This window comes from Exophiala mesophila (assembly GCF_000836275.1).
Source record: "Exophiala mesophila strain CBS 40295 unplaced genomic scaffold supercont1.3, whole genome shotgun sequence".
NCBI classification, from domain to species: Eukaryota; Fungi; Ascomycota; class Eurotiomycetes; order Chaetothyriales; family Herpotrichiellaceae; genus Exophiala; species Exophiala mesophila.
The window spans coordinates 720,968-747,182 of record NW_015622506.1 but is presented as its reverse complement, the minus strand read 5'-3'; the positions used below and the strand labels follow the sequence as shown (position 1 = coordinate 747,182).

Here is a 26,215-nt window from a genome sequence, read left to right as displayed (position 1 = left end):
TATCTACCTAGGTAGGTACTACCTACCTTAGGTACTCCGTACGATAGTTTGAGCCAAACTTCCCTACTATAAACAGTTTGAAGAATAATAGTTCCAACCAAGAAATCTCTGAGCGAAATCTTGAAGAATGTCAGGCAACCGCCATAGATCATCTGTGATTTATCATTCAGACCTACTTCGACTATGCTATGTCGGGCGAGAGAAATGATGAGAGGGTCCGTAACCCCAAAACCCTGATTTGGGGGGACGCGGGAGTCTCTCTACACTCTACCTCCAGGCCCTTTATGCTTCGTCCCTAGTTTTAAAGTCACCTGACTCCAATGAAATTAACACCTGCGCCTGGCCTCATCCGCCATAAACCAATAGTGATGAGGGAACTGCGAGCATGTCGATGCCCCAAACCTCTCTCTGGCCATGGCCTACCCTCTCGAGGCTTTCCCTCAAGTCAACGCCCGAAATCTATGTGCATTTTTGACTGGGGCATTTGCGCCCGAACCGTGTGTCTCTCTAGAAATGGCCCCCGTTCGAGATTGACAATGTTCAATACCCAACTTCTCTCCGACTTGAACCTTTAGTCTTCGTCTTGTCCCACTTGTCCATACCGACCCCGTGCTCTGCTACTGCTGTCTTGCCGGTTCCGAGACACCATTCGGCCAATCCAGCCGCCTAAGCCCTCCTTCGCGTCGCTTCGACCGCGGATGCGGCCTTCAGGATCGAGTTGAACATCCGGAGGGTCGATATCGAGCCCTGGAATGGCTGAGTCGGCGGAGAACATCCCAGGCTGTTGATATCCACCTCGAATGTCGATCGAGGAAGGGGATCCGACCCCCATCAGGGAGCCTCGCTCGGCTTGAGTAGCAGGGGTGGGCATAGCCGTCGTTGCGTCTCCAAAAAGGGCATTCATGTCTTCCAAGCGGACATTCGCAGTTTCAGGATAAACAAAGTATACTGTGGTAACTCCTGTTAGTATTGCTTCATCACATGTCCGGCTTGTGACTCACCAAGAACAAAACTGACGGCGCAAAAGAATGCGTGCACTAAATAGAGCCTCCAGGTGATAGCCTTTTGTAGCACTGGAGTAAGTTCCCCCACCAGGAAATTAAACGCCCAGTTGCTCGCGGTGCTCAAACTGGCCCCTTTGGCCCGAATACTCAAGGGTAAAATTTCGGGAGGGTAGAGCCAGGGGATGGGACCCCAACTCGCTCCAAATGAAGCGTTGTAGATCATGACAAAGACCACCACCATCACGGGTGTCCGCTTGACATCAATAAAGATAAAGTACGAGATGAGTGACAAAGAGATAATCATAGCCACGGCTCCTGAGAGGAGGATCGGTCGTCGGCCCCACCTATCTGCAAGGTACCAAGGCGGGATGGTGGAAGCCAAATATGTGATCGAGTTGATGCCAGTCATCAGGATAGCATCCCGTCCCACCCATCGGGCTGACTCGAACACTAGTGGTGCATAGTAAGAAATAACATTGATGCCATTGAGCTGGGCAAACGCTTGAGCCGACATGGCGATGAAGACTCTCTTATAGTAGCGCCTGAACATGTCCGTGTACGACCGCTCGCCCTCTTGACGTTGGATGAGGACATTCATCTTGATCTCTCGGTATTCTTGTCGTGCTTTGGCGTTGTGGATATCGCCCTTGCCATAGAGGTTGGCAATGACAATGATGCCTTCTTCGTCGTGGTCATTGTCGAGAAGCCATCTGGAGGTGATGGTGAGTTGCTGGGGCAGATGAAGGAATGCTATAAGGGGAAGACTTACCTGGGGGATTCACAGATGATTAGGCTACCGAATCCGAGCAAGGCACCCATAACGCACTGCATGAGTAGGGGCAGTCGCCATGACATGTCGCTATCAATGTAGCTGCAAAAGTAGTCGACCCAGACACTGGCTGCGTAGCCAGTGATGTTTCCTGTGAATTCTATGCACGCCAGCTTGCCCCGATTGTGGGGAGGGCTGATCTCCGACTGGTAGACAGGAACGATGGTTGAAAGCGCGCCCACACCCAAGCCGGCAATAAATCTTCCGACCATCATCATGGGCATGCCATTGGCAAAGGTTTGGCACATTCCACCCACGAAGAAGATCATGGCGCCATAGAGAATAGTTCTGCGTCGTCCGATGATGTCGCCAATCCGGCCGACACCCAAGGATGAAATCAAGGCCCCAATCTCGAGAATGGCCACCATGGTCCCGACCTCGGCGGGGCCGGGCTGGTTGAAGTAATCTCTGAAAAAAGGGCCGCTGTGAAAGGGTCAATTGAGAACGCAGTGGATTGCGGGGAATGGCATACGTGATGATTCCTGACATGACACCCTGATCATAACCAAACAGAAAGACTCCTAACGAAACAAAAACACTTGTGAAATATCTGGGCAAGCGGTTAGTGAATGCGATTGATCAAGTTTGTTGTGGTGTTCGTACAATAAAGGTTTGCCCACGAGGCCCTTGGTCCGAGCCGACTCGGGGTTGTTGGGTGCCATGATGAGGGCGAGGAGTTTTTCAGATGTTGGGATACGCCTCGGTGGAGGCTCTGGGATGTAGATGGCTTCTTTATCAATAGCCCCGGAAGAGTGTGGGTGTTCGAGATTATCAGGTTGAAAACCAACTCTCTTGTTCTTCCGTCCCCCACCGTGACCTTGACCTTGGCCTCTCAGTCTCTGACCTCCTCTAGTTAGAGGATCTAGCTCAATGCGAAGCGGATCCTCGTCGTTGGCGAGCTGTTCAGCGATATCTCCTGTGTCACTCCAAAGCGAAAAGTCGTCGGAGTCTGAGGCAGAGGAGCGAGAATGTCGCCGGTAGCTTTCGCCTTTTTCGTTGACTGCGGAGGGAGGCACGTTGGAGGACTGGCCCGCAAGTTCGGAGCGAGAGCGAGAGGACTGGGATCGGTGGTGGAGGAAGGATTGAGGATCGGAACGAGGAGAGGGAATTTTGGCGACGTTGAGCGGGCAGTCTGATGACCAGCCCTACGTGCAAGTGTGGTGAGGGAGGACGGGGATGGAAATTCAATTCGTTGGATGACGACGGCGGACAGAGAGTGAGCAGGCTCTGGAGACGGGTGGGTCAGCTGCTCTACTCGTACAGTATCTACGGAGCCAGATGGCGCGTTGGCTAAGCCGAGGAAGAGGACGATGGAGGGACAACACAGGTCGACACCGTTGGGCACAAGGAGTGAGGAGAGGGCCAAGCGAGCAACAATAGTTGCGAGGGCATCTGGAGCTTGTTGTTCGACCGTGGTTGAGATCAGAAGGATTTGAGGGCGATGATCCAAGTATCGTACATGTGCACCAAGTTTGGGTTTCTGTGATGTTGGAACGTGTGCCAAAGGTTCAGGTTCAGGTTGAGGTTCAGGTCACGGGAAAAGCGGAGTCGGTAGTTGGAGTTGATCTGATTTGGTAGAGAGAGAAAGGTATCGAGATAACGATTAAGGCGGCTGGTGGCGTTGAGTCGGCGTGACGATTTACATGTGGCTGTAGATGTTGATGATGTCGAATATCTTGTTGCAAGGGGTTGACTCTGGAAGAGATGAATTGTTAGGTGTCTGAAGACGGTGAGAAAGAACACGTCGACAGTTCAAGGGGGACATGGAAGTGATAATAACCTGGGACTGGGACTGTCCATTCATATGGTACTACTTAATCAGTCCCTACTACTCCGTACTGTGCCTCCCTATGCTCCTCCTTGTTGTGGTCAGGCTAGGCTGTCCTGTCCTGCCTGTCTTGCCTTGACAGTTTTGTTTAGGGGCCACTGGGGGCGTTGACGGTGATTTGCCGGGCTTGGCCTACGACATTTGGTCAATGCAAGGCTGCAAAAGCCCTTGTGACCCTCAGTGTCTTCTCGGCCCTACCAAGGTACCTATAGGAACGCTGAAGTGAGTTGAGCCGGCGTCAGGAAACAGCATTCTTACGTTATCTTTCGACCTCTTCTCATTTTAAGGTGTTTGACTACCTAGGTATGACTTATAGGTGTCCAAGTTGGGAACATTTCCATTAGGTACTATTATTGCAGCGTCCCAAAAGAGACCGCGTTTTTTTTTACTTCGTAGGCCGGCCTTTGCGCTGCCTCCAATGCGCTTGCCTTCCGCAGGTTGAACAATCACAATCACCCTTGGGCGAACCCCACGGGAATTATAATTTCATTTTCTGCTTACACCATGATAGTGACCCAATATTTTGAATCAAAGATGTTGGACAGAGACGCAGCTTCTCCAATTGTAAGGACCATATGCGCGTTACACCTTCCTCTTGTCACTCGTCTGGCTCCTGCCTCCAACATCACTCCCACATCATCGCCAAGACTTGACGGGTCAAGCTTTTTTTGCGGCAAGGATCTTCGACCATCTTTTCTATTGCCTGTCATGCCATTTGATACAGCCCAACGACTTCAATCAGGCCGTATACCTTTCCCTGCTGTGATATCCAGTTGTTAGCTTGTCTCGACTCCTTCGTCAACCATGGTACAAGTTCGCTAGGCCTCTATTTGCATCATCTTGCCTCGTCTGAAAGAACTACTCCCCGCACTCAAGGGTTCAGATCAACCATGGCCAAACCAACATCTCAGGTCGCTGTCATCCCTGGCAATGCGGCCTTCTCTTCCTTTCGTCGACAGAATTTAGCCTCTGCCATTGGTGCTGCTGATGTTCAAGGCCAATACATCCACTATGTAGACGTTATCGGGCCCTTCGAACCGGAGCACAAGGCCCTTCTTGAGCGACTATTGACCGATGGCCACCACTCCAGCGACACCAACGCCGATGCATCGGTCAAGACCTTTTACATTTTGCCTAGGCCTGGCACTATCTCACCTTGGAGCTCAAAGGCCACCAGCATCGCTCATGTTACCGGCTTCCGAAGGATGGTTGGAAGGATAGAGCGAGGCATCAAGATCACTGTCAGTCTCCAGGACGGTGTATCGATTGACCCGGCATCGCTGGATGCTCTTTACGATCGGATGACGGAGACTATCTCGGAGCAGGAGCCTCAGTGGGATCAACTGTTTGCGCATCACGAACCGGGAGCTCTGGGTACCTATGACCTCTACGCGGATGCACAATCCCCCGAATCAGTCCTACAGCAATTGAATGTCCAGCTTGGTCTTGCCTTGGACGCCAGCGAGATCACGTATCTAGCAGAGGCTTATGCCAAAGATGGGCCTGTCCCTCGAAATCCCACAGACGTCGAGCTGTTCATGTTTGCCCAAGTCAATTCTGAGCATTGTCGACACAAGATCTTCAATGCCACTTGGATTATTGATGGCCAGACCAAGCCCAATACCTTGTTTGGGATGATCAGAAACACGCATAAGGTCACCCCAGCTGGAACCATCAGTGCGTACAGCGATAATGCCGCAGTACTTCAAGGCAGCAAAGGAAGTCAATGGGCTCCTGACGACTTCACTGGCATCTGGAAAACAACAAAGGAGGACGTCCAATTTCTCATCAAGGTGGAAACACACAACCACCCGACCGCGGTGTCTCCGTTCCCAGGCGCTGCCACAGGTTCTGGCGGAGAAATCAGAGACGAAGGTGCCACTGGACGAGGCTCTAGACCAAAGGCCGGCCTCGCCGGCTTCTGTGTCTCTGATTTGCTGATCCCAGAACATCGCCAGCCCTGGGAGCTTGACTATGGAAAACCACACCACATAGCCAGCAGTCTTGACATCATGATTGAAGCCCCTATCGGGAGTGCCGCATTCAACAATGAATTCGGCCGACCATGCTTGACCGGATATTTCAGGACCTTGTCGGTTGAAATGGCTACCGCAAAAGATCGAGTTGAGGTCAGGGGCTATCACAAACCTATCATGATTGCTGGTGGTGTGGGCACAGTCAGGCCACAGTTTGCACTCAAGGATCCCGACCTCGTCAAAGATGGAGATTTCCTGATCGTCATGGGCGGCCCAGCCATGCTCATTGGCTTGGGTGGCGGCGCTGCGTCCAGCATCACCTCCGGCGAAGGCTCTGCAGATCTTGATTTCGCGAGTGTGCAAAGAGGAAACCCAGAAATGCAGCGACGTGCCCAAGAAGTTATCAATGCTTGTGCAGCCCTGGGTAGCACAAACCCTATCCTCTTCATCCACGATGTCGGTGCAGGTGGCCTGTCTAATGCTCTGCCAGAACTTGCCAAAGATTCAGGCCTTGGGGCTCATTTCGAACTACGCGACATCGACTGTGCTGACAAGAGTATGAGTCCCCTACAAATCTGGTGCTGCGAAGCTCAAGAGCGCTATGTTCTCGCAGTGGCACAAGACGGCATGAACAAATTCCGCTCTATAGCGAAGCGCGAACGATGCGACATCTCGGTCGTCGGCAGAGCTTCAAGCAAGCAGAAATTGAAACTTACGGACCGAAACAACCCCGCATCGAGTCAGATTCAGGATCCTATCGATCTCCCGATGGATGTCCTGTTTGGCAAACCACCTAAAATGACCAGAGACGTCACATCACGCAAAATCGACCTGCCGGGCTTTGACAGTAGTCTAAGCCTCTATGTCCCCCAAGCGTCAACCGACGGACTTCTAGACGAGGCCATCAGTCGCGTACTGCAAATGCCTGCAGTTGGTTCAAAATCATTCCTCATTACCATTGGTGACAGAACTGTCAATGGCTTGACCGCACGTGACCAGATGGTAGGTCCATGGCAGGTTCCTGTTGCGGATGTTGCCGTCACAGCGACTTCCCTCACCTCTGGTGTCGTCACGGGCGAAGCCATGGCAATGGGTGAAAAGCCCACTCTTGCCCTCATCTCCCCAGCTGCCTCTGCACGCATGGCGGTGGCCGAATCCCTTCTGAACCTTACTGCTGCAGATCTTCCCGATCGTCTTAGTCAGGTGAAGTTGTCGGCCAACTGGATGTCTGCAGCAAATCATCCGGGTGAAGGCGCTGGAATTTATGAGGCTGTCGAGACCTTGGGCATGGATTTATGTCCGAAACTAGGAATCGCGATCCCGGTTGGTAAAGACTCCATGTCCATGAAGATGAGGTGGAAGGATGGCCAGGAAGCCAAGGAGGTCACTGCACCCTTGTCTGTCAACATTTCTGCCTTTGCTCCAGTCCTTGACATCAAAAACACGTGGACTCCTCAGCTCAAACGATACAGTGAAGTCGGCGAGTCGACCATCTTCTTCGTCGACCTAGGCATAGCCCACCGTGCCTTAGGAGGCTCTATTCTTGCTCAATCATTCCAACAGATTGGGGACCAAGCACCTGATATCCGCTCTATCAATCTATTCAAAGACTTTTTCGATGCTACACAGCAACTCCATGAACAAAATCTTGTGCTCGCCTACCATGATCGCTCTGACGGCGGGCTGTTCACCACTTTGGCAGAGATGTCCTTCGCGGGACGATGCGGCATAGAAGTTATGATCAACGATATCTGCCCTACGCCAAATATACCAGACGTCATCGAATGTCTGTTCAACGAGGAACTTGGTGCTGTCTTCCAAGTCCGCAAAGAGGACGAGAACCGCTTCAAGGCATGTTTTGCTACATGTGGTCCCCCACCCGGTTTGATCCACAAGATTGGTCGCGTATCAACCAAATCGACTCAACAAAATATGGCCATCTATCACGGTGGAAAATTGATTTACCGAGCTAAACGCGCCGAGCTACAACAGAAATGGGCCAACACGTCCTACTGGATGCAGCGACGTCGTGACAATCCTGCCTGCGCCGACGAAGAGTACGCCAACATCGCCGATGACCAAGACCCCGGAATTTCGTATCACCTAACCTACTCCCCCAAGGAGAACATCAACACTTACAAGGCCAGCCTCTTGTCGTACGTGTCCCCTTCCAGCCGCCCGCGAGTAGCCATTCTTCGCGACCAAGGGACCAATGGGCAGTGTGAAATGGCGTTTGCATTCGAAGCAGCGGGATTTACTGCTGTTGATGTACACATGTCGGACTTTCTGGACCCGCGAGTCACTCGCAGCAACCTTGGCGAGAGACACGACCTGTCCGACTTTGCAGGGCTCGCATTGGCCGGCGGGTTCAGTTTCGGTGATTGTCTGGGCGCAGGACAAGGGTGGGCCAAATCAATCCTGTTCCACGGTCCGACGAGGACTAAATTCCAAAACTTCTTCGCCCGCAAGGACACGTTTACGCTGGGTGTGTGCAACGGATGCCAAGTGCTAAGTAAACTCAAGGAGCTGATTCCTGGGGCGGAGAAATGGCCAAGCTTCGAGCGCAACGAGAGCGAGCAATACGAGGCACGAGTGGCTTTGGTCAAAATCTCGGACCCGGCGCCGACGGCATCAGAGGGCGGCCTACCGCAGAGCGTATTCTTCCATGGGATGCATGGTTCTGTCCTCCCCATTGCCGTGGCCCATGGCGAAGGTCGAGCCTCGTTCTTATCCGTGTCAAGTCCCAATTCCAAAGCTTATGACTCGGACCTTGCACATGACTTTGTCACCATGTCCAATCTGGCGCCAATCCGGTATGTCGACAACAAGACCTTGTTGCCGACGACCAGATACCCCGCCAACCCAAATGGCAGCCCCGAGGGCATTGCTGGAGTCCGGAGCACCGACGGTCGGGTCCTAGCTCTGATGCCGCATCCAGAACGCACTATCCTCAGCGGAGTTGGCAGTTACATCCCCGACGGCAAAAGTGCAGAATGGGGGGAGTTTGGCCCGTGGGTGCGCATGTTCCAGAGCGCAAGGAGATGGGTTGGTTAGTGAAATAGGAATAGGACTAGAGGGACGATAGAAGAGGGACGATGGACGATAAAATCATGATTTGTGTGAATGTCATGAACGGTTCTGTTGATTTCTTAGACACGGGTGAGAGATATTTGATGGACCTGCACCCTCTCAATACCAGGCTGCAGATTAAGCTGTCTATCGCTTTGGATGGTCTTTAAGAGGTGTTTTGGGCATTGGCGATTGACAAAGTCTGTAGAACGCAAGGTGGCATGTTGCAATGAAACATTCCCTATCAGGCCGCCGACTGACTCACGGCCTGATGGGCTACAGGTAACTGATGGTATGCAAAGTGCCACGGTGGTGGCAAAAACCGAGACCGAGCGCCTCGACACAGGTAGCGTTTTTGGACACTTTGTTTTGTCTCTGGATATATTTACTACTGAGCCATTCTCAGCACTGGCTCAACCCCTTTTGCTGGCGTAGAGCCTTTCTTCCGCCTCCTCGCCTGTCTTTCTTCCGCATTACCGTCGTGCATTAATAAGTGGTAGTATGCATCTAGTTACACACATGAAGCAAAATCAAATGAGACAAGCACAGATGGCGCGGTGGGTTTGACCTGAAATCCACCGGCAAACATGCCGCCTTGTCGCACCCCATATAAAGTACATTGTGCGAAAGCGCCAACTGCTGGCAGACGCTCTCGAGCAAGCACACCTCACTCATGTTCCGCCGCCGTTCAATCGCTGATCCGGCCAAGATAGAAACTCTGAATATTTCGCGACTCGATTTAGAGGTCTGTGACGTGTGGATCCTGGCAGGCAATTGAGCTGCCCAGAAGTGGACGAACAACTCTCTCGACCCTGTGTTCCAGTGGCCAATGCGGGTAAGACCTGGTCGTCGAAACGGTCGTCGACACCAGCTGCCTAAGCCTTTCTTGACCGAGTGGTGGGGCCGCTCGATCGACCAGTGGCGACGGCGCCATTGCTCTTGTGGTCACTGTGGGATGACTCGGGGATTTTATGTGGGTCGGGAAGTGGCAGATCCTTCATGGCGATGAGAGCTTCTCTTCCGGTGTTTCTTCTAGGACGACCGGACACGCCTTGCTTGCGATAAGTGGCCAGGTAGAATGAGATGAACAACAGCAGGTAAGAGCTCAGAATTCCCATCCCAGCAAAGGCGGCAAATTCCTCGCCGGCACAGGAACCGGCATTTGGCAAGTGAGGGAAATAGGTGCTGGTAAAATAGGTGTACGAGGCAAAGTAGACGAAGCCAAGATCGATGACGAATTGGAGGATTTGGAGCATGGTGATATACTTCTTCCACCAGATGCGGATACCTCGGGCTGATTGGAAGTAGTACCTAGAAACAGTCAGTATGGTTGTGAGTGGTATTGGAGGAAGTGGGAGGCTGCACCAATACATGACAACGTGAACGGTCAAGTTGAGGGTGATAGGAACCCAGGAGACGGCGGTATTGCCAATTAGTTGAGTGTAGCAAAGCAAGGCAGTGGCGCCATGGTGATAGGTGTGTAGGAAAGTAAGCGGCTTCTTCTTAAGGACAAGGAAGAGGGTGTCGATAAGTTCGAGGTACTTGGTGAGGTAGTTCAACTAGTCAAGTCAGCAACAATTGGTCGAGGGCGGTTGGATGGTACGGACATAGTATAGAACGACGAGTTGCCTTGTCCAACCTCCATTATACTCGCAAATGGCGTGGAAGATGCCTCCTCGAACCACGGTTGGCAGAAGTTGTTCAATGAAGAGAGCCAGAAGAATGCCAGAGATGAGAGTCAGGTAGAAATTGTGAACCATGAAGGGGCCATTGAGCACAAAGGCCTGACGATTCTTCATCAGCTCACGGCCACCAAAAATAATGACATAGTATGCGACGAGTCCAATGGCAGTCTCTTTCAAGGTGGACATCGGGGTGACCCCGGAGACGAATAGAAAATTGTCGGCGGGGTGGCCAACAACGCGCTCGAAAGCCTTGTTGAAGATTGGCCATAGGGCGATACCAAAAGGGCGGTCGAGGGAGGGGGGAGAGATAGATTTGAGAATGTCGGCCATGGTGGCAATAAAGTGACTGCGCAGAGGCAGAGGTAGATGTAGACGCGAACAAGAAGGAACAAGGAGTGATGTGTTGAAGGGAAAATGTAAGAGTGAGACAAGGATCTGAATGAAGGGTAGATAAGAGAAGAAGGAGGGTGAATGAAGGGACTTTGAGACACAGGAGAAAAAGATCAAAGAATTGAAGAGGTCAAACAAATGACGACCGAAAGGAAGATGGATGATTTATGAAGCAGATGGTGAAGTTGCAATCACTGGGAGAAAAACGGTGTTTGTGACCGTGTCCAGAATCCAAGTCGCCAGGTGCTACTGTGCACTTCACTTGCCCCAACACGCCCAACTCTTTTTCACCCCATGAACGCCTAATAAATCACCCAGTACAAGATACGCGCAGTCCTCGGCCCAAGGCCCATGACCAACGACATCATCCAGGGGAAGCGACCAATGTGTGTTTGCCATCGACCAGCCCGCTGTAGTAATTCAACCAATCAAGCATGTCTTTAATCTACCAGTACCCGCGAAGATCCAGTAGAATCCTGCTGCCAGCTTGTGCGGTCCAATGGGGATGGCCGGCTTTGGGTTGCATCTTGGCACTGTTGGTCTGCTCAATTTCCGCTACACTCAATCAACACCCTCACCGAATGCGACAGCCGCTCGTGTGCCGTATCTATGCGATAAGCGATTAGCGCGACTACAGGTCTTGCCATACAAAGCGACATGGCCATGAAAGACTGAAGGAGAATGGAAGAGAGAGGGGGGGGATGGGGGAGAGAATCGTGTATGCGAGAGAGTCAAAGAGCGCAGGGAAATTCTTTAGTTATTTTTTAGAGGATTCAAATTTGGCGCTAACAAATTGCTGGGGACTGTCAAGAATGAGGTTGTAATGAGAGGGGAAAGGGTATTAGGGGCATTGTTGACTGCCTAGATACAAACTAATTGACTGTGAAATGTGCAGCAGGAGAAGCACTCTGGTGTCTGAATATCCATATCAAAAGGTCTGGCAGCCACAGCCCGTAGACAAAAGATGGATGCTCTTACCTGCTGTTGGCGCCTTTGCGTACTCCGTAGGTATGGAAGGTGCAAGCCATTTGTGTGGCTGTTCCTGCATCAAATGAGGCGTGGCAGGCCAATCGAATCCTGCGTAATGTGGAAAGAAAACTCAAGTGCAGGACGATTTCAATACGCTGAATTGGCGAGTGTCCAGCTTGGCCTGTCGTGTCATTTCAACCAATCCAAAGTCTTCTGTTTTGGCCTTAGCTCCAGCTCCTGCTCCAATTCTCAGGTGACTTTCAATTCTCACAGTGTACAGCAGTGAACACCAAGCACGAAACCGCCCTCATCTAGACCTCAAACCTTCCTCATCAACCCGGCATATCCTGCTTTCACGCCTCCGCAACACCTTGACCCATCCACAAGGACTCTCTTCCCCCTCCTCCTCGACCGTTCAGCCGTTGCAATGGCTTCCCTCGCCATGTTGCGTCTTTCTGTTCGCTCCGCAACCTCGTCATTCACCAGACCTTGCATCAGGAGAGCTCCTGTTGTAGCTCAGACAATGGCCGCTCGATCTCCTTTCAGCTCTTCTGCAACTCGCAAGAGCGCTGGACACGAGGAAGAGACCTTTGAAGAGTTCTCTGCCAGGTACGACCAGCACCGAGCTTCCAAGCACCGACCTCCAGCCTGCTTTCGCACATATTCGAGGTCGGGTCAACGGAAAAGGAAGACTTGTAACTGACCAAAAACATCTAGATATGAAAAGGAATTTGATGCTGTTCAGGATGTTTTTGAGTTGCAGGTACCGTCGTGTCGACTGCCTTCCATCTGCCGTTACTCACAACCTTTTAGCGCAATCTGAACAACGCATTTGCCTACGATCTTGTCCCCTCCCCCGGTGTTGTAACGGCTGCGCTCAAAGCTGCCAGACGCGTCAACGACTACCCCACCGCCGTTAGAATATTTGAAGGTCCGTTTTGATCAGTCCACCAAGAATTTTCAGCTCTAATGGCAGGTTATAGGGATCAAAGCCAAGGTTGAAAACCAACAACAATACCAGGAATATCTGGAAGAATTGAAGCCTCTGAGGGAGGAGCTTGGCGTCAATCTCAAGGAAGATCTTTACCCAGATGACACCGACAGTCCATTCCACAAGGCATGAGAAGCGTCGGGCAACCCCAGCACCATCATTACCACCATCGCCCGCTGATCCCACCAAATCACTTCCCGAATTGCCGGCGAAGGCACATGTTGCTTGGACAGGTTTGTCGGATGTGTGCGCCAGCTCAAAAGAGAATTGAAGAAGGCTCACGGAATGACGCTCCTTCTCCCACGATCCATCTGTAGCTTTATATTGCAAGCAGCAGCAGTAAAGACTACCTACGCAGTAGTAGTTCCAATGTACAGTCTCAGCCCTACATTTTTTGGTTCTCCCTTGAATGGTTTTCGGTTTCTCATGACTCACTGGTGCTGCTGTGACCAGGCCCAAAACAGCCTGAAGAGCAACCTCAATTTCCTTGATCGCGGTTGCCCAGTGCATCTCAGTCCTACCTTGCGACTCCCACAAATCAACATTCCGTGTGAAAAGTCATTACACAGCTTCCCTTATGTCGATCATCCGACGACAAGGTCCAGGCCGATGCGCCAACGTCGCTGACGGTCAAACCAGCCATTTCAAGTTACCTACACCAACCGTCAAATTACAGTGATTCCTTCCAAGACCGGGCATCATTAAACCAGTAGAGAAAGAACAACAGCCACCGAGGATGGCCTACCTTCTCTTTCCACAATCATTCATTGCCATTCTTACATCGTCATAACATCGTGCTATGTTGATACCGATGTCTCCACTTGGACCTGGTAAATAGTCGTCGTTGGTCTTGGTTGAATTAAGGCATGCCGGATCCACGGGCAAGAATGGGAAAGGGAATACTGAAAGAGGACAAAAGAAAAACTTCTTTTCAAGTAATAAGGCTCTAGAGTACTTTTCAAGCCTCTTGCGCCGATGGCTCAGAATCCATCGTGGCCGGCCTGCTGGCTCTGAGCCATGACGAGGTCACGGATCGCCCAACGCCAGCCGCCATTACCATGGGGATCCTCGTCGTCCTCGGCTTCAGCACCTCGCCTCAGCCACTTTTCCACCTTTCTCCTCCACCGTTCTTCTTCATTACGTTGTCGCCGCACAAACTCGGGGCCGACGTCGAACTCTTCACTCACACCCCACTCATCACCACTGCTGTGCCCTCCGTCTCCGTCGCCAAACGAGTCGCGCGACTGTCGCGCGCTGAGCACATTCTGCAACGTTCCACTACGGCTTCGAGTTTCATCCTCTTCTTGCAGATCTTCCAGTCCTGCAAACACGTCTTCCTCTTCCTCGACCTGCACACTTCCACCTCGGATATTAGTCGTGCTTCCTTCGCCCTTTTCTGCAATTTTGAGCCATCGCATTTGCGAAGGGTCAAACACCATACCACCGACCACCTGCACCCCTGTGATCGATCCAACGTTGGAAATCAATGCCAGGTTGCCTTTGGATCCTGGGCTTCCTTGTCCAGGCGCAGGTGGACTGCCGCCCCGAGGATGGAAGTCAGGTATGTCAAATGGAGCCAACGCGTTCTCATTTCCTTCCCATCTATAAAGCAAGGGGTTGTATTGCATGCCTTTCTCCGTCTTGGGTCGATTCATATCATTTCCCAGCGGTTTGATGAGATGTGGTTTCAATTGAGCCTTGTCACTTTTCTTTTTCCGCAAGCTTCCTTGGAGATGACCTGGTTGATTACCGCGAGCGGCAGCAGCAGACTTCCAATTGGTAGAGATTGGTTGGAGGGGTTCACCTCGCATATTCTGGAACGTGTTTGAGATTGTTCGTTGCTCCCGAGCGTTCCGAGATGCAGCCGTGTCTCGAGCAAATCGAGGAACATTGGTGGTGTTCAACGCTGTAGTGGGGAAATCACTCTTGTGGGGTGTCAAAGGTGTGCCAGGAACCGGCGTGTCGCTACCACGGCGAGTGCTTGACAGTGACGAGGTGGACGGATTCAGATGGGAAAGACCCAGTTTGCTCCGCAGACTACGAGGTGCTCCACGCCCAATAGGGAGCTTGGTGAACTTGGACTCGAGAGTTGCAGAAGTGGGAAGATCGTCAAAGATCTCAAGCTCCGTGCCATCGCCATAATTTCGTCGCCGTGTGGGCTTCGTGATGGTCTTTTTGGCTTGGGCTGCTAGTTCGGCTGGTGTCAGAGTGCTACGACCACGACCGGGTGTTTCGGGTCTCCCCAACCCTGCCAGCCGCGACAGCGATCTCTGTGCAGCTGACATGCTGTCCCCCGATGACCCGTCTGACCCTTGGCCGCGATAGTGACGGGAGGTATTGGTCTTGAGATTGATGTTGTGAGATTGGCCACTTGGAGCACCGGCAGGAAGAAATGGGATAGATCCCTTCTTCAGCTCGCCCATGCGTGATTCAACGCGGTCGGTTGGTGTTCTCGGCCGTACTGACAGGTTGAGACGACTGCCCGTCTCGGTTCGAGACGGAGGCCTGACGTACGACGATGGTTTGGTCGGTGAGTTGAGGTTTCGCATGACGGGCATTGACCTTTTTGCACGCAGAAGCTGGGCGTTGGTTGTAGTATTTGCGGTGGGCTGTTGATCATAACGAAGGTCAGGGCGTGACTCGGTCGCGCGAAGAAAGCGCCTGCTTGGAGTCGAGGGGGTGGAAGGTGTTGAGGGTGCTGGAATAGCTGAAACCACGTTCGGGCCAGAATGGCTACCAACTCTGGAACCAGGTCTTTGATATGAAGAAATGGGGGCTCCGGTTTCCGAGACAGGTTCCAGATGGCTTCGAGCACGCTCATGTCGATCGTGGGTGGGCTGAAACCTAGGTAATCTCGAGATCGTGCCTTGAGTCTTTGTACTCGTGAAATTCAATGTTGTAGCTGTCCTTCGTGAAGGACTTGTGGTTCGAGTTGTTTTGTGCTTGACGTTGCGATTCAGGGTTAATTTTGCAGAGTCAAAAACTTCTCCATCGCCGATTTCCAAGCCCGTGAAGAAATCATCTTTTCCAGAGAGTCTCTTTAGATCCGATCTGATCTGATTGGTTTCGTTGGGTTGGTTTGCCGGTTCACGTTGACGCAACTTGAGCTTGTCCTGAAACTTGATTGGGCCATCAGGGAGCACAAGACCGTCCAAACCTTCATCCTCGCTTTCGGCAGTAAATGCACTTGAGACGCTGGGACTCAGTGCTGACGCAGAGGAACTCCGGGCAGATCGACCGCCTCTCGACTTGCCTGCGTTTCTGGTCCCGAGACTGCCCTCAGCCCATTCAAGATCGAAGTCATCAATCTGTTGCGGTGTCCTTGGTGGAGGCTTTCTGGTTGATAGCTTTAATTTACCATCCGTGGGGAATTCCAAATCTTCCTCGATACTGTCCATTTCGGGTTTCAATGGGGTTGGTGGTTGTTCAAACAACAGGGGCTGCTGTGTCGACCTATTCTTGGCGACCTTGATAGTAGGAACATCACCAAAAAAGCCGTCGTCGTCTGTGTCGCGGAAGGCATCAAGTGTGATGGGAGTAGGGGCAGTACGGGACTTGGGGGATCGAATGGTGTGGTCAAGATCCTGAGTATCCGGGGATTTGGGGGAAGTGCGAAAGGCGGCGGAGATCTGACGCAAGCTGTCGGACAGATCTTTGTCGTCGTGCTTAGCAAGTTTCAGAGGACCATCGGCAGAGGTGAGGTCAAGATCTTCGGACCAATCATCGGCGATGGCCTTTTTGACCTCCTTGCCTTTGAGTCGTCTGATTGTTCCACCTTCCAAGGCCGAGCGAGGCACGTTGGATGGTAAAGGGATCCCCTTGCTCTTTGCTAAAGCTATAGCGTCTTTGATCGGAGCTTGTTCATCGACCAGAACATCCCAATTTTCATCGCCATTGTTCGAATCGGAGCGCATGGACATACGAGATGAGGCTGAATCTCTGTGGTTTGCCTGGGGGTGTGAAACAATAGATGTTGCGGTAGAAGCTGTGCGAAAGTGGACATCGTCGAGATTGTCAAAGTCATCGTCGTCCCAATTCTCGACCTCTGGACTTTCGACAGGGGCTCGGGGTTTGAGGACGAGCGGTTCCATGGTGCCGGCTAAGAGCCAACTGGGAGGATGGAACGCAGGATGTGAGTTGAGATATAGAGAAATAACAGGTCAAGAATTTGAAACGCAAAACATCTTCAAGTCATCAAGCCATCATGGGTTCGTCGTAAAATGAATGTCGAAAGGTGCTGGTTGATCTCGTGCAGATAGACGAGCCTCGTAGAGAGGAAAACACCGCCACTCGATGGTGTTCGAGGCAGCTCGAGAGGGTGATGTGGAGGAGATGAGGTCGCGAGGATAGGGTATTGAGGTGATGCTGAATATGCGGTGGGCCAAGTCAGGCTGCGTACTGTGGTATCTTGCAGGAGGTTGGGCGGTGGGAAACTTGTGAACAGACTTATTAGACCTGGTTCTCACTTCAGGTGGAGTTCGGAGAGCGGATGTACTCGTAAGGTGTGAGGAAGGGCCGCAGAGGGTGCAGAGTTGACCAAGTCAAGGGCCAAGTCGAGGTCCAACCATGCGAATCGACCAACGCCAACTTGATCGGATGGCTGGAGCGCTAGCCTTGCTAGCTTGAATTCTCTCATTTTCATTGGCTGTCTCATCGCGCGTCTGTCGCGTTTTCTTGGCATACTTTTTTCAGAATTATCAAACGTCAGACAGAATCAACAAGCCTACTCTGCTTGGTATGTCGCACCAACTAGATCTCGAGCCTCGCGGTCAGACATCTACCCGCTTCTCCTCGACGTCAGGCTGTCCCACGACCATCAGGCTGGAAACTGGAGAACTGCGGGCACAGGTTTGACTTTGAGATCTTAAGTCTATCCACCACGAGTGTGACAGCTTCAGTGCCGATCCTTCTTAACGCCAATTCTTCAGCCTTGCGTTGGCTTGTGCGGGATTGTCTTTGAGGGAGACATGTCGCGGGTCAGCACGCGCGACGTAGGCCATGGCTAGCGATTGGATCATACGTCTGTTTCAAGATGACAAAGACTCCAGTCCAATTCTTGTCAAGATCTCTCGCAAGAATGGTGGTCATGAATTGGACCTTGACTTGCTAGCCACGGATGGGGATGCTGCCTATGTTGGCAAAGGTACGCAGGATTTGTGTGACAACATTATGTGGTTCGACTGACTCACATACCAGTACGACAACGAGGTCTTAAGAAACTCCGAGCCAAAAACTACGATGGCTCCGACGACGATTGGGCCGCTATCCTTGGCCACGTCTTGATTTCCGCCGCACAAGCATCTCTCACGGCAGAACAAAAGGGCACACTCAACGTCATTTGCTCAATCACCGGCAAGAAAAAGGATCGCACGCTCACGATAATCTTTCGCAATGACATCGAGGGCATCATTCAGCGCATTGGGGCGATCGACCTAGCTTTGACCGACGAGACCGACGATGTTGACCTTTTCGGATGGACGACACAGGTGATTGAGCAACGAGACCGGTTGGAAGAGGAGGCCAGAAGATATCAAGAAAAGGCAAATGCCGAGGAGAAGATTGAGGCAACATTGCAGCAGCAGATGTCAGATCTAGTCAAGGCCAAGTCGGAGCATGAGTCGCAGTTACTAGCCAAGTTTAGCACATTGCTGAACGAGAAGAAGCTCAAGATCCGGAATTTGCAGAGAGTGCTCCAGACCGCACAGGTAGATCCAGAGACGTTAAAAGAGCTACAGTCTACGCTAGCTGAGGCAGACATGGCGGCCACAGACCGTGGGAAAAAGAGACGCGTAGATGACGAGGGGCAGGATGAAGACGAGAGTGATGGATTTGAGACGATGGACGTCTCCAAGACGGCCAACGAGGGAGCTGATGACGGGCAATCAGACTTGTCGGATCAGCAACGAACGCCTTCGCCTGAAGAAGACAGTGATGAGGAAGTTGAGGACCTCGACACTACTGCAAGCCTTGAGCCACCTCAGACACGATCGCGAGATAAAGGAGCCAGGGAGTCAAGTCCGCTCCCACCCCCAAGACAACTTCCGTTTCAGCAAAGATCCGGTCGCGGGGATAAGCAACTGGTGGGACAAGAACCAAGCTCGAGGGCTCCTGAGTCGACGTCGATTGATGACGAAGCTGATGAAGAGACGGCCAGCGAAGACGATGAGCTATGAATGGGCCAGGGTTCCTCAGACGGAGTCAAAGCATCACAGTAGTTGATGAATTGGTCTATCTTGTTCCAGTGTCCAGAATACATTTTCCCCACGGTCTGTCAAGCCAACAATGACCACATCTTGATAGACCCAAGGCCTGCAAAGTTCCGATCAAGTCAAGTGGGAATTTTTTTTTCAAAGAGCAGGTCATGATGATTGTACACGTCAAAAAGCCCATTCACATGTGGTCTTGCCACAAGCATCCTCAACGCCATAGATTACAGGCTCATCCTGTGCCAACATATTTGAACCATAGGGGGCGGCAATCTTCCCGTTGCAGCCACGATTCTCCTGCGTAGAACTTGCCCGGTTCACAGCCGTGGCACTTTGGCGAGTTGGGGCAATTGAGGAAGGGGATATGGTTGTACCCGATATCTTTGAACCTATAGAGATGATCAGCTACGATAAGAGAGACCGGGCAGCGAGGGGATCAAACCAGTGAATATTGCGAGCATCCTCGAACAAGCCAAGAGCGATGCTGTGTACAGGAGCATCGCCCCATCGTTCATAGAAGAAGCCACCGGTGCGATCGAGATGGGTAAAGTAATCTTCGTATTTCTGACTGCGCCAGAAGGAAAGGTCGGCGATTTCAAAGTTAGACCAGAAGTGGCAAGTGCTATACCCGTGGGCTTTGATGTTGTTGTCGGGACGGCGGGTGCTATCAACAAGCCAGGCCATGGCGTTGTTTTCATGGATGTATTCAGGGTGAGCCGCGAGGAATTTGATGGTCTCAGGCCACAGAGAAGGGATAGATTCAGGTGAATCGAAAAGGTTGATATTGAATCCGTAAGTCTTATTGTTGTCCTGCATGTATCGGAAGACGTCGTAGTCGACATCGCAGAAGAACTTGACATTAGGCTCTACACGCCAGTAGTACTGCATGTTGTCGAGGGCTGGATGTCGGTAGAACATCCCACTGTTCCAACGACACATCTGGTGGTAACTGACCTTACCAGCATACTGGACGTTGTTTTCTTTCAGGATCTTTGCAGATTCTTCATAGAGCTCCTGGCTGACCCAGCTGGGCATCTCCCAGTGCTCTTTGGGGATGATATGATATTCACACTTTGCAGTGGTGACCTCCTGTGTGCGTTTCTTGAATTCGTCGGTGAAGGGGACGTCATTAAAGAAGGTCCAGGGGTAGTTGTACTTGTGATTCCAGGTGGCCTCGAGTTGTTTCATCGTAGGGATTAGTTGGCCGAGTTCTTCGTTTCGGACAAGGGAGAGGAGGGTGGCATTGATGCGTGGGGAGTTTGCATTATTGGGGCTATAGTCGTGTTCAGTGTGGCGCCATAGGTGACCATCAGGTTCGCCGATGGCTATTGGATATGTCAGTTGAAGGTGGCAGACGTGATTGGGAGAGGGACACACGGTCTAGCAGAGGATCTCGGTCCATGGACTCGATCTTGTCGCCATTTCCGACGACAACGCCAGGGGGAGGAATGGTTGGGGCAGGGCGCAGATACTGGAAGATGAGGAAGAAGGCGAGGGCGACGCAGCCGACGCCGAGGAATCTGATGGGTCGTGCGACAGCCATTTTGCGTAGAGCGTATCACCCATGCGCAGGTGGAGGGAGTGACATTGCTTGCCGTCAACAGGATGGGAAAAGTTGAGTTGTAGATTGCGCCGGGTTTAGAAGCATGACATTGATGAGGCTTTGAAGAATGGGACTTTAATTGTGGACCTGGTGGCTCGTGGCTCGCTGGAGCAAAGGTCGACTTCTGTGGTGGCTTTTTGGGATTGGGTGGAAACGAGATGACAAGCATTGGCTTGCGCGGCCCGTTGGTTGAATTGAAGGCAAAATGGAAAGACAGGAAAGGAAAGACACGTGACAGAGTGCGACTTTCTCAGGCGGGGCAAGAAAGTTGGAAGCGCAATACTGATGAAGTAATCATCGTAATAAAGGAGGAATGCGGATAGAGGCCCCTGGGCACCTTCATTGGGTTGTTGGAATGAGGAACTTCTTGCCATTCAATCACACCAATACTGCTGCTCCTATGTCTACGTTAGATATCTTAGGTAATAGGTAAGCTTGAATGAATGCGGGTGGGAAAACACTGAGGACTGTCTAACTGTTTACAGGGAGTATTTTCGTCTTCGACCCTAGAAGCCAGTTCATGCTCATATCGATGCGCCTGTCGAGGCAAGTGTGGCTGAAAAACAAACCCTCGTTGAAGTCAACCAAGTTGCACCTCAGGAGACTAAAGAAGCTGACCAACTTGTGGAGAGAGCATGAGCGCAGGCATAGTAGGAGGAAAAGAAGGAGAAGGCTGCATCTCATTCTCTGATCGGGAAATACACTCTCGTTAGTATTGGTATTGCTGTGTTATGTCTAGTCTGTATAATCGCTGTTGATGCATCATATTGATAGAGAAAGATAAAAATCATACTACTTGGTCTTAGTTCCATTGGTCATTGAATATCTTGGGAGATTGTCCAATAACCAAGTTTATCTGCGGTGAGATCCTGCAGAGCGCGTTCCGCAGGCTCTCAACCTGCAGACGGCGCTGTACTTGAAGAGGTGGAACCATGGGAAATACCTTACTTGTGGAAGCGCTGAAGGACACCTCCAAGTCTTGGCATAGGCAAGGCTGAGGTTTGAGGGATGAGGGATGAGGGATGAGGGATGACTTATTGGTGAGCCTAGTCCTAATTCGTTCGGAATTCTGGAGGTGGACATTGATGATGTTTTCCGACTGGTAGCATCATCGTCCTGAATATATGCTAGAGTCCAGACATTTCTTGGTTGTGGCAAGGGAGGAGATCAGTTGGTGGGATATGATGTAGATGCCCCAGAGGATGTCCTTTGTTCCCATGACCTACGGGTCGGGCTCCGGGATTTCCGAGGTCCAGGATGAGATTCTATGGTATTCTATAGTTTTTAAGGCAGAGGTTGACTCTCTGTGATCGCAATTAGGAAGAATGGATAAATAGAGTTCCTTCACCGTTGGTTTGCAAGGCCAAAGACATCAAGTAGAGGGAGCAGGTTCTCTGGCGGATTTTCTCATTATATGTTGAAAGTTAAGGTTTGAATGAATCGGAAAGAGTGAACTCCAAAAAACCAACCAAGCCCATAATACTGAGGACTTTTTGACAATAGATAAATCCCATCTCACCGATGAGAATCCGTAAAGACACATTGTTGCTGCATGGGCATTCTGTACACAAATAACGTAAAAAGAAAAAAGGAGGAACAATTCAAAAACAAAAAGAGGCAAAGGACCGAACGTGGTTCGAACACGTGACCTAGAGATATTGGTGTGCAAACTGCAATCTCTCGCTCTACCACTGAGCTATCGATCCCGTGAAGTTGGTAGAAAAGTCTTCCCCAATGGGGCACGAGAATCTTAGATATCTGGGGCAATTTCGGGGTATTAATGTTATTAGTTAGAGATTATTTCTGCGGGTTTGGGCCCTATCTCTTGGCGGACAATGGGAGCTTTAGGTGCCAAGCTAGGCCTTTAACACCCAAAACCCAGCTAAAGGTGTATCGGCTCAAGCCCCTGATGGGTATCCATAAGCAAAACACAGACCAGGAAGCCTTCCCACGCCAGTTGGACTACTTAGGATTTCAGTAACAATGTGATACACCGCTACGTACGAGGCCAATCCAGACCCTTGATCCTGACAGGGAACGGATCTCAGGCTTTTGGTCCAGAGAACGCCTTTATAAACAGCGTTACATCCTGCAATCGCACTTACATCTGCGGAGAATGAGGTGGCCCTCTGTGCATCTCACCGTTTCGTGCTTTGGGCTTCGCGTCTTCGACAAAGGGTGAGATAGGAACACGACCTGAACCATTAATTTAATCGACTTGTCCTAGCCAGACTGGGTGTTCGACTGGCCTGAGTTCGCACCTATTTGGCTTGCCAGGACATCGCCTCCAGCCAACACAGTATGAACGCCCATCAGACTTGCCAGCTCGAAAACTTGGATGACTTCGCCAGCGGTGGCCCCGTATCGGACGGCATTGCGAATGTGAAGTTTCAAACCGGGTTGGAAAAGATGTGTTGTAGCACAATCGATTGCACAGTAAATCAGCTCTTTCACTTTTGGCTCAAGTCCTCGAGATTGCTCAACTGAAGTATTCGGCTGGCTAGTAGGATCACGTGTGCGAAAAGGGTAGCCCGAGAATTCGGTGTATGCTTCGAAGAAGTCAGGGTCAAATTTCAAGACCCTTTCCCAGCCGGCATGCCAGTAGCCCCGCTTCTTGATAAAGTCGTCTTTGATAGCTTTACGTCGAGGATCGGAGTCTGAACTCTCTTCTGCCTGGTCATGAGTGACGCCTTCTTCTTGGAGAACCTCTTCGAGAAGCGGTACACCGACGCTGATAGCGTGGATTCCTAGGACGGAAGATAGTTCTAGGACTTCCAAAATCTCATCTTTGGTGGCACCAGCTTGCAGAGCCCCCATGGTATGTGCACTAATGCTTGGTGCATACATGGTTGTACATGATGCATTCAGGCTGAGCAGCACCAATTCCTGGATCTTCCGTGGCAATCTGTTCTTCTTGAAAGAGGCCGAGCGGAGCCGGAGGTAGGCGGAAACATATCCTGGGTCCAATATTGTAAGATTCTCCCATGAGGATGACCAGTACCCGCCCTCAGATATAAAGGCAGCTTTCAGTGCCTCTTGTTCAGAGGACAGTCTTGGAGCTGTTGATTCAGAAAGGCCCGCCATTGTATTAGATTTGTATAAAATAAGGTGCCTACACGCAGGTCGGTGCGTTCGTGCCTATGTGGTTATGTGATGTGGTATTTGCATATTTTTTATGACGATCTAAAAGTCCTTCTCATCTCCTCCCTAGGATTGACGTCAGTTATGAGCAACGACCCCTCAGCCTCGGGCTTGGTTTGTCGCCTGAGATTGGAGTCAGACTTGGACTGCAATTCACCAAGCCTCGGTTATCCGTAGAAAATGAATTGGTAGAGGTTGAAGTGGTATCCATACTGTTATGTCGTAAATGATCAGAGGCGATTGACGTCCACGTGACGAGACTGCGCCAAGACAGATCCCCCGCACGCCCCCACCGGATTATCAAAACACCGAAAACCCCAAGAAAAAGATATCAGATGCAACAAAGTCGTCTTTAAAAAATAGAGGTCTGGTCTCGCGTGTGGAAGATCCATGACAAGTCGCGTCTGTTTTTCTTCTTCATTCTCACACTGCACCATTAGCCTCCCGCTGATTAGGTACCAACAACTATGGAGGTCTTGCGTCAAGCCCCGAACCCTTCCTCTTTCGTCCCCTTGGTAGAGCATCATTCAGCCACCCCGGCATCATTTTATGAAGGTCCTCCCGTGCTGCACTACTACAGCGATCGCAGCAAACTCATTGTTCTCGACAGCGAGAGCGATGTTGCACCTGGTCTGGCCTCTCTCCTTGCCGTAGCCAAGTCGGAGACTGAGGCAAACGGTGCTGAAAGCAACGGCGATGCTCATTCATCAAATACCCAGAAGGTGGTGGAAGATGTGGATGTTTGGGTGACTTCAGAGTAGGTGACTCCACACTATACGCTCTTCCTGGCTGACGACTGTCTAGTAAACTCTTCCTCTATTCCAACGCTGCCTCGTCTGGTGTTTCGATCCCCTACCCCAGCATCTCTCTCCACGCCATACAAACCCTTCCCACGCCATCTTCTATGGAGCAACAGGGCGTCTACCTGCAAATTATCACATCGTCCGAGGACGCAGGAGACGAAGATCTAGAGCCCGAATCCATCTCTTTGACAATTGTGCCCACCGCAGCTGCGCCGCCGGATGTGGCTTCTGAGCGGGACCCGGCCGAAGACAAGCCCGAGCAAACTCCAGTGTCGGCCATGTTCACCGCTCTGTCAAACTGCTCCAATCTTCATCCTGACCCTCATGACTCTGACGAAGACGAAGATGGTCAAGGCAGTCGGTTGTTTCAGGCGGGCCTCGCTTTTCCAGGCACAGAAGACGGAGGTTTGCCTCCTGCCATGCCTGGCAGTGGTGGCTGGATTACTGCCGAAAACATGCACGAATTCGTCGATGAGGATGGTAATTGGATTGAGACCCACGACGAGGAGGGAGGTGAAGAAGAGGAAGAAAATATCCCTCTTGGGCCCGGGGCTGGCAACATCCGCACACGACAAGAAGATGAGGCTGAAACCGATGAAGCAAAATGGAGGAGAACTTCGTGAGTTGTGGTCTTGCATGCTGGGTGACTATCAAGCTACGCATGTCTGGGTTACAACTCCAGGTCACATATGTGAGTCTACAATGTTGCCTTCAGGCCCTGGTGCGTCCACCGTGGGCCTAGGAGCAGTTTCGGTAAGCCGATATCCCCAAGACAGTACACCACTCTTCTCTCTAGTAATTGAAGTTTGGTTGCTGGTACTGCTGTGGGTCGTACTGATCGGCATCACGATAATGTTCGTCATATGCTTCGTGTGCACGTCTTTCGGCGTGTCTCTTGGCCTCGATACGATCATACTCATCCAAACCCTTGGTCTCGGCCAACTTGTCCACCTCGGCACCGACGAATCCTGCCAACAACTCCTTAGCAAAGCCGTGAGAGACTACCTTGCCTTTTGATCATGTCAGTGGAAGGCTGCGTTGTGCCGGGGGAGAAGATCAGATCGTGTACCTTCACGTCGTTGACGATCCTCAAAAAGTTTCATGCCCTCGAAAGCGGCTGCACCGCCGATAAGCTCGTGAGAGAACTTTGCTTCGTGCTCACCCCCGCCATAGACTTGTTCGTGGGCATCACGGTTATCGTCTGTTCTTCGGTCAATCAAGACGTGGATGCATCTGACAGCGTGCCAATACATACCGAACCAACCCATAATGACGGTAGACGAGATTTCTTGGTGACTGATGATTGAATGTTCACAGACTATGGATGGGGGTAGAGCGTTAGGAAGGTGGAAGATCAGAGGCTGGATACCAACGACTAAAAGATGGCGTAGGTGAGAAATATATACCTCTGCTTGTATGGAAAGTCTCGTCATCGACCTAGACCTATATCATCTGCATGCAGCTGCACCTCGTTACCCCTCGCTCCTCTTTGGTGAGCCTAGTGAATGATGGACCGGGACGCGTGTACAGGGCTGACCCCACCATGTGTCGACTCTGGATGGTGCGGCCACACTTCAAGCTTGACAATGCCATGATGTTGATACGGGATGTGTACTGGTGCGTTATGAGACAATCAGGGCTACCCCTGGTTCATGACCTTGCCCCTACGAATCATCTATTATCCAGCTGCTCAGGACTACTCCGTACCTAGGCATAAGGTG

At 51.3% G+C, this 26,215-nt stretch overlaps 9 protein-coding genes and 1 non-coding gene across 11 annotated transcripts; 4 read left to right on the top strand and 6 right to left on the bottom strand.

The window, feature by feature from the left end:
• Positions 1 to 154: 154 nt before the first annotated feature.
• PV10_03926 (uncharacterized protein) lies at positions 155 to 3,623 on the bottom strand. The gene is made up of 5 exons (XM_016368439.1): positions 2,437 to 3,623; positions 2,306 to 2,383; positions 1,774 to 2,256; positions 1,002 to 1,714; positions 155 to 948 (listed from the first exon to the last, which is right to left on the bottom strand). Exons 1-5 carry the CDS (start codon positions 2,493 to 2,495, stop codon positions 572 to 574), a joined length of 1,710 nt encoding a protein of 569 aa, XP_016224227.1. The 5' UTR covers positions 2,496 to 3,623; the 3' UTR covers positions 155 to 571.
• Positions 3,624 to 4,371: 748 nt separating this feature from the next.
• Positions 4,372 to 9,098, top strand: PV10_03925 (phosphoribosylformylglycinamidine synthase). The gene has a single exon (XM_016368438.1). It carries the CDS (start codon positions 4,552 to 4,554, stop codon positions 8,689 to 8,691), a length of 4,140 nt encoding a protein of 1,379 aa, XP_016224226.1. The 5' UTR covers positions 4,372 to 4,551; the 3' UTR covers positions 8,692 to 9,098.
• PV10_03924 (uncharacterized protein) lies at positions 8,947 to 11,044 on the bottom strand. The gene is made up of 3 exons (XM_016368437.1): positions 10,314 to 11,044; positions 10,072 to 10,265; positions 8,947 to 10,017 (listed from the first exon to the last, which is right to left on the bottom strand). Exons 1-3 carry the CDS (start codon positions 10,719 to 10,721, stop codon positions 9,582 to 9,584), a joined length of 1,038 nt encoding a protein of 345 aa, XP_016224225.1. The 5' UTR covers positions 10,722 to 11,044; the 3' UTR covers positions 8,947 to 9,581.
• Positions 11,045 to 12,031: 987 nt separating this feature from the next.
• On the top strand, positions 12,032 to 13,131 carry PV10_03923 (uncharacterized protein). Its single transcript, XM_016368436.1, has 4 exons — positions 12,032 to 12,359; positions 12,468 to 12,513; positions 12,564 to 12,681; positions 12,734 to 13,131. The coding sequence occupies exons 1-4, from the start codon at positions 12,178 to 12,180 to the stop codon at positions 12,871 to 12,873; spliced, it is 486 nt and encodes a 161-aa protein (XP_016224224.1). The 5' UTR covers positions 12,032 to 12,177; the 3' UTR covers positions 12,874 to 13,131.
• A 506-nt stretch (positions 13,132 to 13,637) lies between these two features.
• PV10_03922 (uncharacterized protein) lies at positions 13,638 to 17,248 on the bottom strand. The gene has a single exon (XM_016368435.1). It carries the CDS (start codon positions 16,830 to 16,832, stop codon positions 13,722 to 13,724), a length of 3,111 nt encoding a protein of 1,036 aa, XP_016224223.1. The 5' UTR covers positions 16,833 to 17,248; the 3' UTR covers positions 13,638 to 13,721.
• A 371-nt stretch (positions 17,249 to 17,619) lies between these two features.
• PV10_03921 (uncharacterized protein) lies at positions 17,620 to 19,209 on the top strand. The gene is made up of 2 exons (XM_016368434.1): positions 17,620 to 17,884; positions 17,938 to 19,209. The coding sequence occupies exons 1-2, from the start codon at positions 17,740 to 17,742 to the stop codon at positions 18,912 to 18,914; spliced, it is 1,122 nt and encodes a 373-aa protein (XP_016224222.1). The 5' UTR covers positions 17,620 to 17,739; the 3' UTR covers positions 18,915 to 19,209.
• On the bottom strand, positions 18,805 to 20,603 carry PV10_03920. 2 transcript variants are annotated; one of them, XM_016368432.1, is made up of 3 exons: positions 20,325 to 20,603; positions 19,390 to 20,272; positions 18,805 to 19,336 (listed from the first exon to the last, which is right to left on the bottom strand). In XM_016368432.1, exons 1-3 carry the CDS (start codon positions 20,488 to 20,490, stop codon positions 19,180 to 19,182), a joined length of 1,206 nt encoding a protein of 401 aa, XP_016224220.1. In that variant the 5' UTR covers positions 20,491 to 20,603; the 3' UTR covers positions 18,805 to 19,179. The 2 variants fall into 2 exon arrangements, with proteins under 2 accessions (XP_016224220.1, XP_016224221.1); XM_016368433.1 differs by having other exon boundaries at positions 18,805 to 20,272.
• A 1,568-nt stretch (positions 20,604 to 22,171) lies between these two features.
• On the bottom strand, positions 22,172 to 22,256 carry PV10_03919. Its single transcript has one exon. It is a non-coding gene; the product is annotated as a tRNA-Cys (tRNA).
• Positions 22,257 to 24,056: 1,800 nt separating this feature from the next.
• PV10_03918 (uncharacterized protein) lies at positions 24,057 to 25,876 on the top strand. Its single transcript, XM_016368431.1, has 2 exons — positions 24,057 to 24,448; positions 24,496 to 25,876. The coding sequence occupies exons 1-2, from the start codon at positions 24,159 to 24,161 to the stop codon at positions 25,115 to 25,117; spliced, it is 912 nt and encodes a 303-aa protein (XP_016224219.1). The 5' UTR covers positions 24,057 to 24,158; the 3' UTR covers positions 25,118 to 25,876.
• On the bottom strand, positions 25,100 to 25,893 carry PV10_03917 (uncharacterized protein). The gene is made up of 3 exons (XM_016368430.1): positions 25,750 to 25,893; positions 25,564 to 25,695; positions 25,100 to 25,504 (listed from the first exon to the last, which is right to left on the bottom strand). The coding sequence occupies exons 1-3, from the start codon at positions 25,760 to 25,762 to the stop codon at positions 25,287 to 25,289; spliced, it is 363 nt and encodes a 120-aa protein (XP_016224218.1). The 5' UTR covers positions 25,763 to 25,893; the 3' UTR covers positions 25,100 to 25,286.
• Positions 25,894 to 26,215: the final 322 nt, after the last annotated feature.

What these genes read in the sequence shown, in the direction of transcription:
- PV10_03924 (XM_016368437.1), bottom strand. Translation starts at nt 10,721, where the DNA reads ATGGCCGACATTCTCAAATCTATCTCTCCCCCCTCCCTCGACCGCCCT. An exon ending in AACTCGTCGTTCTATACTAT is followed by an intron (nt 10,266 to 10,313) that starts GTCCGTACCATC and finishes TGACTTGACTAG; the next exon opens with TTGAACTACCTCACCAAGTA. An exon ending in GTTCACGTTGTCATGTATTG is followed by an intron (nt 10,018 to 10,071) that starts GTGCAGCCTCCC and finishes GACTGTTTCTAG; the next exon opens with GTACTACTTCCAATCAGCCC.
- PV10_03920 (XM_016368432.1), bottom strand. Translation starts at nt 20,490, where the DNA reads ATGGCTGTCGCACGACCCATCAGATTCCTCGGCGTCGGCTGCGTCGCC. An exon ending in CCGAGATCCTCTGCTAGACC is followed by an intron (nt 20,273 to 20,324) that starts GTGTGTCCCTCT and finishes CATATCCAATAG; the next exon opens with CCATCGGCGAACCTGATGGT. An exon ending in GATGCTCGCAATATTCACTG is followed by an intron (nt 19,337 to 19,389) that starts GTTTGATCCCCT and finishes TCATCTCTATAG; the next exon opens with GTTCAAAGATATCGGGTACA.
- PV10_03922 (XM_016368435.1), bottom strand. Translation starts at nt 16,832, where the DNA reads ATGGAACCGCTCGTCCTCAAACCCCGAGCCCCTGTCGAAAGTCCAGAG.
- PV10_03921 (XM_016368434.1), top strand. Translation starts at nt 17,740, where the DNA reads ATGGCTAGCGATTGGATCATACGTCTGTTTCAAGATGACAAAGACTCC. An exon ending in TGCTGCCTATGTTGGCAAAG is followed by an intron (nt 17,885 to 17,937) that starts GTACGCAGGATT and finishes CTCACATACCAG; the next exon opens with TACGACAACGAGGTCTTAAG.
- PV10_03917 (XM_016368430.1), bottom strand. An exon ending in GGATCGTCAACGACGTGAAG is followed by an intron (nt 25,505 to 25,563) that starts GTACACGATCTG and finishes CATGATCAAAAG; the next exon opens with GCAAGGTAGTCTCTCACGGC.
- PV10_03923 (XM_016368436.1), top strand. Translation starts at nt 12,178, where the DNA reads ATGGCTTCCCTCGCCATGTTGCGTCTTTCTGTTCGCTCCGCAACCTCG. An exon ending in TTTGAAGAGTTCTCTGCCAG is followed by an intron (nt 12,360 to 12,467) that starts GTACGACCAGCA and finishes AAAAACATCTAG; the next exon opens with ATATGAAAAGGAATTTGATG. An exon ending in AGGATGTTTTTGAGTTGCAG is followed by an intron (nt 12,514 to 12,563) that starts GTACCGTCGTGT and finishes ACAACCTTTTAG; the next exon opens with CGCAATCTGAACAACGCATT.
- PV10_03926 (XM_016368439.1), bottom strand. Translation starts at nt 2,495, where the DNA reads ATGGCACCCAACAACCCCGAGTCGGCTCGGACCAAGGGCCTCGTGGGC. An exon ending in GTCATGTCAGGAATCATCAC is followed by an intron (nt 2,257 to 2,305) that starts GTATGCCATTCC and finishes ACCCTTTCACAG; the next exon opens with CGGCCCTTTTTTCAGAGATT. An exon ending in ATCATCTGTGAATCCCCCAG is followed by an intron (nt 1,715 to 1,773) that starts GTAAGTCTTCCC and finishes CATCACCTCCAG; the next exon opens with ATGGCTTCTCGACAATGACC.
- PV10_03918 (XM_016368431.1), top strand. Translation starts at nt 24,159, where the DNA reads ATGGAGGTCTTGCGTCAAGCCCCGAACCCTTCCTCTTTCGTCCCCTTG. An exon ending in GATGTTTGGGTGACTTCAGA is followed by an intron (nt 24,449 to 24,495) that starts GTAGGTGACTCC and finishes ACGACTGTCTAG; the next exon opens with TAAACTCTTCCTCTATTCCA.
- PV10_03925 (XM_016368438.1), top strand. Translation starts at nt 4,552, where the DNA reads ATGGCCAAACCAACATCTCAGGTCGCTGTCATCCCTGGCAATGCGGCC.